This window comes from Equus przewalskii, chromosome 29 (genome assembly GCF_037783145.1).
Source record: "Equus przewalskii isolate Varuska chromosome 29, EquPr2, whole genome shotgun sequence".
Classification (NCBI taxonomy): Eukaryota; Metazoa; Chordata; class Mammalia; order Perissodactyla; family Equidae; genus Equus; species Equus przewalskii.
This window is the reverse complement of record NC_091859.1, coordinates 31,959,718-31,974,424: the sequence shown is the minus strand read 5'-3', so window position 1 is coordinate 31,974,424 and position 14,707 is coordinate 31,959,718. Positions and strand designations below refer to the sequence as shown.

The 14,707-nt window shown below is 48.6% G+C and overlaps 1 protein-coding gene across 5 annotated transcripts in view; it reads left to right on the top strand.

Annotated features, from left to right (window-relative positions):
- Positions 1 to 14,707, top strand: part of LARGE1 (LARGE xylosyl- and glucuronyltransferase 1) — a 548,747-nt gene that overhangs the window by 497,264 nt on the left and 36,776 nt on the right. For all 5 annotated transcript variants that reach the window (XM_070600561.1, XM_070600564.1, XM_070600563.1 and 2 more), the window contains one exon: positions 13,521 to 13,684. In XM_070600561.1, coding sequence (XP_070456662.1) covers positions 13,521 to 13,684 — 164 coding nt within the window. The remainder of the gene's footprint in view (positions 1 to 13,520; positions 13,685 to 14,707) is intronic.

Genomic DNA, 14,707 nt, shown 5'->3' with positions numbered 1-14,707 from the left:
GGCATGCACTCACCTGGCCTTTACCAGGACGACTGGTCACAAGGCCACCCCTACTGTCTGTCATTTGGCCCCCAAGTCACAGTGGCGTTGCACCCAGCTCCGGCCCTTCTCCGTGTCACCCTCCATGCCTTTCTCGGTGTCTGCCCTTCTTTACCACTGACGACAGAGAAAAGAAAACCATTAAGCACTTGAACTCTGTCTCCGCTTCTGGGAAGCACTTAGAGGTGCAGCAAACACTGTGTTCTTCTGGTTTTTCCTTCAGTTCTCTTTACTCAGATCAGTATTTGTCATCATCATCAATATTTGAGAGCCCGTTTGGCACTTTTTTCCATCCGCTAAATGAAAGCTGTTCTCTTGCCTCTTTTTTGTTTCCCTCCCGTGAAGAGGCCATATAAAGAGCCTTGCAGGACGAAGCCATCAGTTTATCATCCATATCAGTGAGTTCCCGTGGCGCGCTCTTCAGTGTCTTACGAAGGGGGACTCCCTTTATAGATGACTCACCAGCTTTTCCTCCCACCAAATTCCCCTGGTGGGTCACCGGGAGCAGAAGTCCTCGGTGGTCCTTCTCGGAGTCCGAGTCTGCATTTATTTGCTCAGGAAGCACACGTGAATGCCGGCCATCTGCCAGACACCGTGCAGGGCACTGAGGTTGAAATAAGAGGTTGACCCAGACCTAGTACGTGAAGTCACTTGCCGTGTAGCAAGTGTTAGAGATGCCAAGAGGATAGTCTGGATACAGAGAGAGTCGTGAACAAGCGAGCACCTTTCTTTGAACGCCCTCCCCTCGACCACCGGGCAGGAGAGGAGCCACACCCACCACCTTCCTGTTCCTTCTGCATTCCAGGCTCACTCCCACGGGCAGGCCTCTGTGCCTGCTTTCGCAGTGTCTGGAACACCCTGCCCGGGGTTTAAACGTCTCAGATGGGGCGTCTTCAGGAACTCCCCTAAACCCTCCCCAGCCTCAAGTAACCTTTGAGTCTCTCTCTGGGACGTGCCCTATTTTCTTTTCATCAGAGCATACACTACTATCCACAATTATTTGGCTCATGTAGTTGTTCCTAGTTTTTTTCCCCAAATATGAGACCAGACTATAAGACCGTTAGATTGGAGACATTGCCTGTACCGTTCACCTCTGGGGTCCCCTCTCCTAGAGTAGAAGTAAGTGCATAGTGAGCGCTTCATAAATGCTTATTGAATGAATGGAACAAATGAGAGAGAAGAGTGAAGGTAGGTAATGAAGCTAGGTAGAGGGCAGAGCAGATGAAGCAGAGGGTTGACAGAAAACATGCTGGTAGTGTGTCTACTCGGGCACAGGTGTGGGGAGAGAGGCCAGGAGGAAGCTGACCGGAAGGGCCTTGGCTGTGCTTAGGAGACTAGACTTCATCCTGCGACAGTGAGGAGCAACCGAAGGGCTTTAATCACGGTCAGATTTACATTCGAGAAAAATCACTCCATGTGGAGAATACGTTGAAAGGGTCAGGCTGGAAGCAGCGAGACCACTTAGAGACCGTTGGCAGGCAAAAAGACGGCCCTGGGGCTCTGACCTGCGCTGCAGTGGTGAGGATGGAGAGAACAGGTGGGCTGTTTTGTGGGTGCTGAGAATAGGGGAGCAGGTGCAGCTAGTGCTCATGAAGCAAGACAGCGGGTTCCACGCCCTGCTCCAGCCAGGTTCCTCTGGCCGGGCCGGCCCGCAGGGCCTGGAGCAAGGAGGGAGTCTGGACATCACACCCCTGGAACCGCGACTCTGTGGGGAGTTCCACCCCCTGGTTCTTTGCAGCGTGTCAAGTGTTATCTGCAGATACAACCAGAGGGAAAGGGTAAGATCTTGGATCCAGCCCAGAGCCCGATGCTCCCAGCTCTGTGGGAAGAGGTCATTAGAGCTGTGACAAGTACACAGATGGCGGTAGTCTCAAAGAAATGAAGTCAAGAACCTCTTCATTGGACTGCAGATCCCAGGTGGGGAAGGGCTCGGATGGCACTATCTAAGTCTCATCCACTCGGCAGATGGTCTTTCAAACTGCCGGCCACGGGGCTAGTGATCCAGAGGAAGCCTTGCAGATGGAAGCCTGGCTCTCCCCATCTGATGAGGGATGCAGACAAGCAGGGGTTGTTATCTAGTCACAGCGCTGGGACAGTGGCGGTGCTTTGAGAGCACATGAGAAGGGCATTTCACACACTAGGGGAAAGAAAATGCATCCAGGAAGACTTCCTGGAGGAAGTGAGATTTGAAGGATGAATAAGGAGGCGTGATGGGGATGGGGTCGGGAGAATGGGCTTTTAGTGGTGGGGAGGGAGCAGCACAAGAGGTGGGGGCCAGAGGTAAACACGAGCATGGCACATTCAGATTCAGATGAAGGCGATGTGAGAACCAGAAAGGACTGCACGGCCTCATTTTTGCATTATTATTTCTTCACAGGGAGGTGATAGTGATGATAAGACTGTGAGCTCTCTAGTCATCCCAGATCACTCATTTAATAGACATATGACCTCAGAGAAGTCGCATGAATGCTCTGAGCCTCGGGTTCGCTGTCTGATAAATGGCGACAGTGATGCCTTTGTCATAGCGTTTCATGGATAATTTATGTTCAGTCGCCAAAAATGGGACTTCGGCCCCAGGAACACAGTGTGCATTGGGATGCATTTTCCTCATAAACCACAGTCCCCAACCCATCTGATGTTGGGTTCAAATCTGTTGTTCCATGAATGGTTTTGGGGTTTTATTAACATTTCTCCTAGGAAGGCCTGGCAGAGAGAGGAGCCTGCAGAGTCACACAGAAATCTGTCTGTGAAGCATGGGAGGGGCGGTTGCATTTGCTCTGCCTCAAACAATCCCAGGTGGGTTTCCTACCGATTGGGAGACTCCAGGTAGGAAGGAGAGGTCGTTTGGTTGGCCTTGCTGACAAAAAGGATAAATAAATAAGGAAGTAAGGGGGATTCAGCTCTGCAGTAAGGAGCTAAGATAGCAGGAGCAGGCCCCCATTTTAGAGCCCCTGTTTGGGGTCCTGACTCTAGGATAAGACGGCTTGGTTCGAAGAGCAGGCTCCATCAGTGGTGTTGAGTGACAGTAGCTGAGGGGACACAGCCACTCCTGTCCCATAGTTTGTGTGGGCGTCTCTCCCTGTAACCAACACTTTAATTTGTGTACAGCAATCAGCATTCAGTAGGCATTAGTTATCACTATTTGATTGAGGTAGCGATGGAGACTAGAATTCTATACATCAGCATTTCCCTCCCTTTTCCTCAGCAACCCAGCCCCTCAAGTGTATCCAAGAAACCACGGGGCTCCACAGAATGGAGTTAGATAATCCTGGATGTTCTCCACCCCCTACTCCATATGAAAATCCTTCTACAGCATCCCTAGCAGGCTTGCATCTGGCTTCTGCTGGAATCCTCCCAAAGACAGGGAGCTCACCACCTCCGGTGGCTTATCCCACTGTTGGAAAGCTCCAGATGCTAACCCATATTTCCCCATTTTGAACTGAAATCTTTCCTTCTGTAAGGAGTCCGTTAATCTGAGTCCTGTCTTCGGAGCAATGAAACATAAGAACAACCCCCGTTGTCCCTGACAGCCCAGCAGATAGCGTAGCGTGTGTCCATGCAGTGTGTTATTCAGAAACACAACTCTTCCTAAACCTGGTATTGATAGGGTGATGCCTTATCATCACGAGGGCCTTGCTCCACCCAAGGGAATTTTCCAGATAAAGGAAGCTCACCTTGTTAAATGCAAAACCATTAAAATACATATATTTTGACCAATTTGGGTGGGAATCTTGCTAAAGCACATGCCCTTCCTTTAGTAACCCAAGTGTCCTAAACTCAATTTACAATTTTCGATGACTAAGGTTGCACTGAGTAGGCTGCGGAGGCGGGAATTGGCCAGAGCAGGGAAGATGCTGTTTATCCTGGCAGGAAATGGCCTCGGACGATTTGCTGCTTATTCCGCAGATTCCTTTCTGACAGCTGTCACTTTCAGTTTATCAGCCTCAGAACAACCCTTTCTGGGCTCACCTCCATGTTCATCCTTCCCCTGGCAGCCGAAAAAAGAAAAACCAATGGTATTGAAGTCAGAAAGACCAATGGTAAAAGAATTACCCACTGTCGTATTAGAAGTTAAACGGTGAAACAGCAAGCATCCAAAAAGTGCAAAAAAGAAAAAAAAGATGGGCACCAATGAGTTTTCACATTTATATGGAATTGTGAGTCAATAGACGGTGTCTGCAGACTTCAAGCTTCCTTATCCCATGCCCGCAGCAGACATCACTAATTGATGACCCCACTCTTTCTGCCTGGGCTCAGCCCCAACCCTAGTGTCCTCGCCAAGACAGCGCTCCAGGGAACCAGTGCCAATCTCCAAGCAATGACACTGGAGATGCTGAAGCCTGTTGGGCCTCTCTGCACTAGGCATTCGTCACTCTAGCGTCACCTGCATTTGGACAGCTCTCTGTGCTGTTTCAAGACTTTTCTCTGCTTTCTTCTGGCCTTTGACAATTGGCGGTTTCCTGCGGGGAAATGCAACTTTAATTTTCCCCACAATCGAGGGAGGTAGGCATTATGAGTCACACTTCACAGACGAGGAAACCAAAGGTCAGAGAAGGTGAGTTACTTGCTCAAACTCAAACAGCACGTCAATGGTGGGGCCGTGATGGAAACCAGGTCAGCCCGACACGCAAGTAACAAGGCAGGGCCGTGCTTCTCAAGTGGATGTAACTCCATATTCAAAATGAACACAATAACTACAAGTTGTTCAGTGATTCTCTTAGCTATTTTTACTTGTATAATCGTTCTTACTCTCACAAACCCTGCAAGGCAGCGATAATCATCTCCATTTTATAGAAGAGGAAAAGGATGCTCAGAGAATTGAAATCATAGGATGGGTTGGTGGCAGCACTGTTAACTGGTATCAAACTTGACCCACAGCTGAGTGGTCTTTCTACAACTATGTGAAACATCCCCAATCTGAAATTGCCATCCCTGTTACCGGCCCAATGGCGCAGTGGTTAAGTTCGCACATTCCGCTTTGGCGGCCCGGGATTTGCTGGTTTGGATCCCGGGTGCGGACATGGCACTGCTTGGCATGCCATGCTGTGATAGGCATCCCACATATAAAGTAGAGGAAGATGGACACAGATGTTAGCTCAAGGCCAGTCTTCCTCAGCAAAAAAAGGAGGATTGGCGGTAGATGTTAGTTCAGGGCTAATCTTCCTCAAAAAAACAAAAATGAAATGAAATTGCCACCCTTGCCCCCTAACCCAGCACTCCTATCTCCCAAGGCTCCTGCCTTTATTTTTCTCCGTCGCTTGTCACCAATCAATGTATCATATTCTTGACTTTCTTACTTTGTTGATTATGTCTCCCCCACTAGAATGGAGGCTCTATGACTGCAAGGATTTTTATTTGTTTTATTCATCAATATATTTTTATGCCTGGAACCTAGTATGTGCTCCGTAAATTTGTGGAACAAATGAACTATTACAAGTCCTTTTCTGGAAGCATTTGTGGTGTGCTAGAAAGTCCCGCATACTTGAAATCAGGAACCCTGGCCCTGGGACTAGATCTTGACTCTGGGCGTAACTCTTACCTTTCACGAGCCTCGGTCTTCTCACCTATAAAAGGGTTAGTAGAGAAACCCATGCCAGGCTGTTATGAGGCTGAAGGGGTCAAGGTGTGCTGAGTGCCACAGGCCACAGGAAGTGTCCTTACAAGCGTTGGCCAGAAAGCTCATCCTGGACACCTTCCCTTCCAACTGCTCTGGGATCCCTGCCTTGCCTCTGAAACGAGGACTCCTACGCACATCTGCCTCAGGCTACAAGGGCGATGGGCCACCTGCGGGACCGCATTCCCTGATACTAAGCCCACTAAGAGGGAGAGATAACAGCCTCATCGTGGCTCAATTAGAAGTTAAAAATAAGACACATATAAACAGATTCAGTAAACGCTTTACGGCATCACTCTGCACTGCAATGCCAGGGAGCAGATGGCTTTGTGGAAACAGCTGTATCCCGGAGAAACCCCAGAGAAAAGCCAGAATGCATTATTGCTCTCACGTGCGAGCCGCGTGTCACCAGCTCTTTAATCAGACGGTGGGCAGCACCCAGAGCCCTGTGACAGGCTGGCCACGGCCAGTCCCGAGTGACCCTCCACAGGCGCCTTAAGTCCCAGAGGCTGAAGGATCACAGCATTTGCCTGGGAGGCTGGGGAGGGGATAAAAGAAGGAGCCATGGGGTCGAGATTCTCAGTGGCTGTCTGGGCCAGAGGCTCGCCATTGTGGAGTGTCTGCTTTGTTCCTGTGCAGCTCCAGCTTGCACACATCCCTCCCTCCTGCCCCTAGGTTCTGGTTGTGCCAGGTGCCCTGCCCTCCTCTACCTCTACAGCAGCTCCCTGCCCTCTCCTCTGTTTGCCTGAATCTTCCTCCACCGACTGCCTCCTTGTGCAGTACGTAAGAGGGCAGCTCTGGGGCAAGACTGCCTTGTAAAGAATCACGGGACCACTAGCTGTGGGATTTCAGGCCGTTTACGTCAACACTCCGTGCCTCGGTTTTCTCATCTGTAAAATGGGAATCATGATTGGCCCAACCCGATAGGCTTAATGAGGAGTAAATAAAGTAAGACAGGTCAGGAGCTTAGTTCAGCATGGCACATAGCACATGCCCCCCAAAATTAAGTTCTGTTTGTATTAGGAATATACACTATTATAATTGCTATCTTGCTTCATTGTTCCCCCACCCAGACTATAGGAACAATTTAAGTACAGAAGCTGGGTTCATTCCCCATTCTGAACACAGGGCTTAGCATCAAGTCAGGGCCTATTAATTGGACGCAGTGTACAAATTAATACTGATACCTGGGAGGGAGGAGACCATGCCTTTTTCTCATTTCCTCAGAGCCTAGATCAGCGCTGGGCAGATCGAACCTTCACTGAACAGACCTAAGCCCATGCCTCGCCCCTCCCACAAAAGAATGAAAAGGGCCCATGGTTTGGTGTTGTTGGTAAAAAGTGTTTTGGGTTCCTGGACCTTTGTTGATTGATACACACAGCAGGCTACCCATGAGCTGGTAATCTTTCTCTGCCTGTCTGTGTGGTTTAATAAAACTTAACTGCTTCGTGGAAACCACAGGGAAGAGCTCTGAAGTGGGTTGCCAGAGAGGTGAGTTAGAGCCCCAGCTTCTCTGAGAACACCTCTGATGCCCGCTTTCCTCATCTGTCAGCTGAGGGCAGTAGGGCCTGTCTCATACAGACCTTGGGAGGAACAGGTGAAATCATGGATGTCAAGGCCGCTGAAAAGTGAAAGCAAGTTGAAAGTATAAAGCAACATTCTTGAGTGTTATTTTACCCATCAGATGTCTCCACCCATTGTTCTAAGCTATCAGATGGGGAGATGTCGCAAGAAGAAATGGGTGGCCCCAGAGATGTCTTACTTGGTCCCTTGTACTCAGTCTTCATCACCTCCCAGCTAGAAGAGTTCTAGTGGGCATGTCAGTTAAGGGAACATGAGCAATTATAAAATGGGCTCAGCAGGCAAGAAGTTTATTATTCACATAAAGTCCAAATGGGTGTTCCTGTTGGCAGGTGTCTTTTCTACAGGTTCAGGGGCCCAGACTCCTTCCATCTTGTGGCTCTTCCCTCCACAGAGTCTTAAACTCATCTACTTGTTGCTCTTGCTCTTAACAGAGTGAGGATTGTGCATGAGCCAGCCTTGAAAGGGGACCCTGCAGTAGCCAGAATCTGCCCACATTCCACTCACCAGAACTTGCACACACAATTACCCCTAACTGCAGGAAGGTTGGAAATACAGCCTAGCTGTGCTCCCAGGAAGAGGGGAGAATGTGAATAATGGTGAGCACAGAAGGTCTCTGCCACTGAGGGGAAGACATCAGTTAGTCCTCTACAGTCATAGAACCATCTCGAATTAGAACTAGAAATATGCCCAGAGATTGATGACCGAGGCATTGTAGTGACTTGATTACATACAAGAATGCAGAGGAGATACACCTGGGTTTGAATCTCAGCTGCTCTGTTCACTCATTATAAGGCCTTGAACAAGCGGCTAAACCTTCCAGATGATAAACGTCTTCATCTCAAAAACAGGACTGATAGCAAACCCTAACCCATGGAGTCGCTGTGAGCATTAAATGAGAAGACGCCTCTAAAGCTCTCAGCACGTTACCTGGCCTGTGAGCATGTGATCCTTAAAGTTATTTTATGAAGCCTAGCCTCTTTATCTTACTATTGGGAGAAATGACTTGCTCAAGGTCACCTAGAAAATGAGCATCAAAGGAATTGGGTCTCAGTCTTCACTTATGCCCGTAATCTGTCTGTGTACCTTTTTCTGACTTTGAACAGAAGTCCGTTCAGCCAGAGCCCAGGGACACACTTCCAACCCCTCTGGATCCTCATGCAGGACCAGCCATCATCTCTGGCAGCTCAGAGGTCAATCTAGGCCACTGTCCTGAAGGATAGGAAGAAATAAATGCAAACTGCGTATAGGACCATTTCCCCTGAGTCCAAATCTCCCTGTGCCTCAGCTGGCTGCCCAAAGAAACAATTTAGCAAATGCATTTTAACTCAAGAGAAATCTGTCTTTTGTTTCTGTGACTGGCTTGTCAGGAGCCCCCTGCTCCCCGCCGTGGTGTGGCCAGAGTGTGGTAGCATTCAGGCTCTCTTAATGAAAAAAACCTTTCCTCCAGCTCAGCATCTCCCTGGAGAAATCGCTGGTACCCTGGGTGGAAAGAAGGCAGTTTTTAAGCTGCCCGAGTCTCCCCCTTGAGATAACATCAGCCATGCAGTCAGCAATAAGCAGTCCTAGATTAGAATTTGAAAAGGTGCATAATGTAATCATAATGACATTGCTTAGGTTCCTGCAGCACTTTACAGTTTGCAAAGCCCTTTTACATGCATTAGCTCATTTGAGAAAATTGTAGGGAATTAGTTAAGTACCGAAAAGTATAAAGAAGCCAATAAAATTCATCTGTGAATCCACCGCTCAGAGAAAAGCTTTGTTAACGTCGTAATGTGTTTCCTTTGGTCTGTTTTCTGTGTGGTTTTTTGTTTGTCTTTTTGCTGTATTGGGATTATACTGCGTATGCATTTTTATGGCCTGCTTTGTTCACGGAGCATTGTATCTTCCACCAGCTCATTTGATCCTCACATCCGTCCCCCGGGAGAAAAGCAGTGGTGTTGAGAAAATGTCCCTGGTGTGAGGTCCGAAGACTGGATTCCCCATCCAGACGGCTGCTGTCTAGCTGTGTAACTGGCAGATTATGGAAACCCTCTGAGCCTCAGTTTCCTCCTTCGTAGAACAGAGATGTGTGCTGAAGGATTAAATTAATTAAGCCATGCACCTGAAAACATTTAGCACTCTACCTGCTCACAGTGGGCGCTCAGTCCACATTAGCTGAGCAAAGGTGCAAACCACCCTCTTGACAATAAATATAATATCAAAGCTTACGGAAGGCGTCTGGTTGGTCCAGAGTCCCATAGACTCCAGCATCACATGTTTGACATCATACCTGATGTGCTTTCCACAATACGCCGTGTGGTTGATAGACAGCAGTATTCTCTAGATCCCACCCCTAAGCACTGTGATGGACACAGGTGACCTTGGGATGTGGATGCCACTGAACCACGTTATTGGCACCATGAAGTTCATAGATGGAGGCTCCTTACCCCCCAGGACTGCTGGTAGACCTCCCTTGTACAGCAGGCCATACTTGGGTAGTCCTGGGAGCACTTTCATTGGGCCCTCTTCCCTTTCTTAATATGCATTGGCTGAGAACATCCAATGGAGGCTTGTTGAGCATACAAGACGCCCTAGATGGTCTAGGTACAGGGGCTTCAAAGAAGAATGGGATACAGCTCCTGCCTTTAGGAATCCACTAAATGGGTGCTTTTTTTTTTTAGCACATGCCTCTTGGAATCATTTACCTTGGAATCTCATTCTCCCCTCACTCAAGGATGTGCATAAGAGGGAAGAGAGACCCCCCCCCATATACACATGCACTTCTCATGTTCTGGTCACTAATTTTCCTTCTCACACGATGAGGATAACCTTCTCCTTTGAGATCTCGTTAAAGAAAGACCCTTTTCACCACACAGACATCCCCGGCCACGCTCACACACACACATCCCCCCACACATTCCTGCTCCTCTCTTTGCTGAACTGGAAGCCATGCACTCCTGTCAACACATTAAAAACACAACACCAAGCAAACCGCCCCCAAACATCCCTGCTTTTGCAAAGAACTTTGCAGATGTTTCTTCTCTAAAGGAGGATAATCGCTGTGTTCTTTTGCAGTGGGGATGAGAAAGGGAAGGAGGGTCTCAGTGGGTTAAGTTTCCTCCTGGGAGCAACATTGTGGTTTCCTCAAGGAGAAAGACGTAGGGACTGTCACTGACACTCATGCAACAGAGGCTCATCCAGCCCCTGCCGTCCCTTCTCTCCAGCCCTCACCATGCCATCTCCTTCAGGTGATGTTTGGGGACAGAAAGCATCCACATAGTTGTCTTCAGGGGTCCAAGGGTCTCTCTTTCCTAATGTGATATCTATTGAGTCTTTATTTCACCCCAAACATGGTACTCCTCCTATACAGAATCTCAGCGTCCCCCTACAATCCCCTGGGGTAATTACTATTATATCCCCATTTTACAGTTGAGGAAATCGAAGCTTGGAAGGCTTAACTAACTCACCCACTTGCCAAGATGGCACAGGCAGGAGTGCAATAGATCAGGTCCCCTCAGTCACTGTGATGCGTCTGCTTCTTGACCTGAGGCTGAACGAGCATCTTTCCTAAAGAGGCAGCTTGATGGTGGAGGGACACAGACCCAGGTTTGGCCTCCCTGAGGGACCTGAGGATCTCGAAACTGCTTTTTCAGCTGTCAAATGAAGCTGCACACGCCTCACTGGAGGGCTCTGAGGAAAGGGAGTCACGCGCGCCCAGCACCTTGCACGGAGCCTGGCGCGTGCTTGCGTGCTGTTCAGAACCTTTTCAGCCATCACAGACCCTTGAACTGCAAATACAGGAGCAAATAGTGGGCTTCAGAATGATCACTTTCCGTGCATAATATTAGGGGATACAAAAGGAGAATTAGAAAGAGAGGCCTGAAGGTCACAGTGACGACAGCCTTGTTGTGTGCAGCACGTATTTCTCGTGCATGCAGCATGACAGTTAGGCACCTGCCCTGCAGTAGGCCCGGTGCTGGGAGCAGTGGGAAGAAGTCACAGTCTCCCCAGGGGAGTTGCCCTTAAATAATTTCAGTTCAAACTGACAAGTGCTTTCTTTAGTGGAGTTAGTGAATTGAGTGCTCTTGGAGCTCAGAGAAGAAATGGACCAGCTCAACCTGGCAGGGCCAGCAAAGATCTCACAGAGAAGGCAGCATCTAAGCTGAATCTTGGAAGGTAAATGGAAGGTCCCCAGGTGGAGAAGAGTGGGTGAGGTGAGGCATGGTATGCAGAGAGAGAAGAGCATATGCAAAGTCACGGAGGTTTGGAGGAAAGGCAGGTCTGGGGAGCAGAGAGATCATTGGTGCAAGTACAGGGAATGTGGGATCGGTGAGTCAGAGAGAGAGTACATGATCATCACTGAGGATCTGGGCTTAATCCTGCAGGTCAGAAGGGGTTGCTTGGCTCATGGGATCTTAGGTGGCATGAGAATTCCAGTTTCCTGGCCTTAGAATAGTTACACTGTCGGCATAGCTGGAATCTTCAAATAGGCAAGGACGTCAAATTGGGCTTGAAAAACTAAAGAGTATCCCTGATTGCATCCTTTTTTAGCAGTTAAAAATCTTAGATAGTGGGGAATGTCTCATAGCTCACTGGATCTCAGTGATTCCCCAGGCGGCATTTGGAAATATGTGGGTGCCTTGGAGTTGTACACAGCCACCTGGAGAATGCTACAAGCGTTTATTGGGCCAGGCCCTGGAGGCTAACCATCCTGTGATAGGTAGGACAGGCTCACATAATGGAAAAGCAACCCCCACGAAATGCCAGTGGCGCTCTCTCCGTTGTCTGTTGCTCCAAACCCGTGAACCATCGTGGTACACAAGGAGAAGTGTTTATTGCAGCGGCTCTGCTGGGCTCCCGTGGCTGGGGCACTTGGGGCGACTCCGCCCTGCTCCAGGTGTCTCTCATCCTTCAGTAGGCTAGCCCAGGCACTTTCTCATGGTAATGGGAGAGGTGCAAGAAGCACACGCTTCCTCTGAAGCCTAGCCTCAGGATTGGGGCATTGCTTCCCCGCCATTCTGTCAGCCAAAGCGAGTCCCAAGTCCAGCCCAGATTCAAAGGTTAGCGAGGCAGGCTCTGCCTCTTTAGTAAGCTGTAGGGAAAGTCATATGACAAAGGGTAGGGCTATGAGAGGGGTGAGGACTAGGAGCGGTTAATATAATCGTCTGCCGTAGCACACAGCCTGAGAAAAAATGCCGTCGCTTAATCTATCAAGACAGTGGTCTTAACTGCTAGACGGTTATGCAGAAGGGAGTTAATAATTTCTTATTGATGACGACACTGTTGGTTTGGAGATTTAAAAAATATATATACCTTCTTCTTGGAAAAATGTTCTCTTACAGTCAGCCAGGTCAGTAACTCTAGTCGTGTAAACTTTAATCTGTGTTCAACTATACAGCATTGTGTGATGCACAAGGCTGATGCAGCAGAAAAAATATTGGAACCTGCCATGTGACCTTTGGCAAATTACTATTTTTTTAAAGTCAATTTTATTGAAATATAATTTGCAAATGATGAGACCACCCATTCTAAGTGTACAGCTTGTTGAATTTTCACAAATGTGCACGCCCATGTAACGATCATGCCTTGAATTATTCATAGAACATGTCCGTCACCCAAAAAGCTGCTCTCTTGCCTCTTCCCGGTCCGTTCATTCTGGGACCACACATCCACTGATCTGATTCCCATCACTGTGGAAGTTCCGTTACCTTTTCATTGCAATTCTTCAGCTATAAAACATCGTCCCACCTGCCTAGCAGGGTTTGGTGGGGTTTACGTGAGATGGTTGTATGTCGGGCAGCTGCGTAGCGGCAAATCTGGATACCCGTGTCTCTGCATCTGCTTATGTCAAATGCCAAGTGCTTAGTTCCCTATTAGCAGGTCGGCCTGCCCTTTCACCAGTGGCTAGGAAGAAGGGTAGAGCTAGATAAAGAACTGCCACTAGCAGATTAGTGAAGTCAGACTGTCAGAGAAAATTGTTGTGCTGGGTCACCTAGGAGAACATTGTTTGTTTATAAGGAGTTTGTGATTGATTGTACCTTTGTCAGTGATCACTACTATCATTCTCGGCTCAGAGGGGACCCATGTCTCAGGTGGTGAGGTTCAGCTGCCCTTCATCGTGGCCTTTTTGCAATTAGAATAAATTGCAGAGGAAAATGCAAACAGCAATGCTGTCCTTCTCTGTGTGGCCCATCCACAACGTCCAGTGGGAAACAGACTCAGGGGAGGGCGGGGCACGTCCTGCACCTTCTGGGGCCCCTCGGGGCTTTCCTTCTTGTTTCACACCCCCTTTCCTACCTTCCAGCTCCAGAAGCAGCTCTCTGAGCTGGATGAGGACGACCTGTGTTACGAGTTCCGGCGAGAGCGGTTCACCGTCCACAGAACCCACCTGTACTTCTTGCACTATGAGTATGAGCCCGCCTCGGACCACACGGACGTCACCCTGGTCGCTCAGCTCTCCATGGACAGGTATGGCACATGGGCCCGCCCTCCTCACAGTCCCCTCCCTGCTGCCCATCACCTGGTCTGATGGAGAAGGGAGCGATGGCCTCACAGGCTTAGAATATTGAAGCCTAATGAGGGAGGGCTTGCGTCTCCTCCCCTCTCCAGCCCTGAAAACCAGGGGCTCTTGTCTTTTAGTGGTGGTGGTGGTTGTTGAGGATAGAGGAAGAACTGATTCTAAAAAATAGAGCTCTCCTCAAATCACCTCCAAGAAAAGAGGGTGCATTCTAGGGAATCACATAGACTGGAAGGACAGTCGCCACTGGAAAGCAGTTGCTGTTCTGTTGCATGTACTGATGCATGCTGTTCCCTTGTACGTGTACTGATGCAACAACCATCATCGAGCCTTTAGCAGGCAGTTCTGACCTGACCCCTGCCCTTCTGTGGCTTGGAGTCTACTGCACTGGTTCCCAACCTTGGCTGGGGACAAATTGAATCATCTAGAGAGCTTTTGAAACAAATTCATGTTCAGGCTCCACTGCAGACCAGTTAAGTAGGAATCTTTGTGGACTGGAGACCTTGCATTGTTTTAAGTTCACAGTGTGCAGCCAGGGTTGAGAACATGGGGCTAGTGGTATAAACAACAGTAAATAAGTAGGAAAATGATTATATTTTCAACAAGTGCCTTGAAGCAACTGAGATAGATAATAATGTCAAGTGAGGGGCCTTCTTTAGGTGGTACGGTCAGGGGAAGTCTTTCTAAGGAGGGGATGTTTCTGCAGAGACCTTAAGGATGAAAAAAGGAGTCAGGCATGTGAGTTGCAAGAAAAGAGTTTCCCAGGCAAATGAGAGAGCAAGTGCAAAGGCCCTGTGGTGGGGAGGGCTTTGCCGATTCAAAAACCTGATAGAAGACCAGTGTGGCTGAAGCATAGCAGAGGATTGAGAGGAAAGTAGCGTGAGATTAACATTATAGGACATTAGAAACTCATAAAATATTTGGATTTTATTCTAATTGTGGCAAAAAGTCATTGAAGAAGTTTACACAAAGTT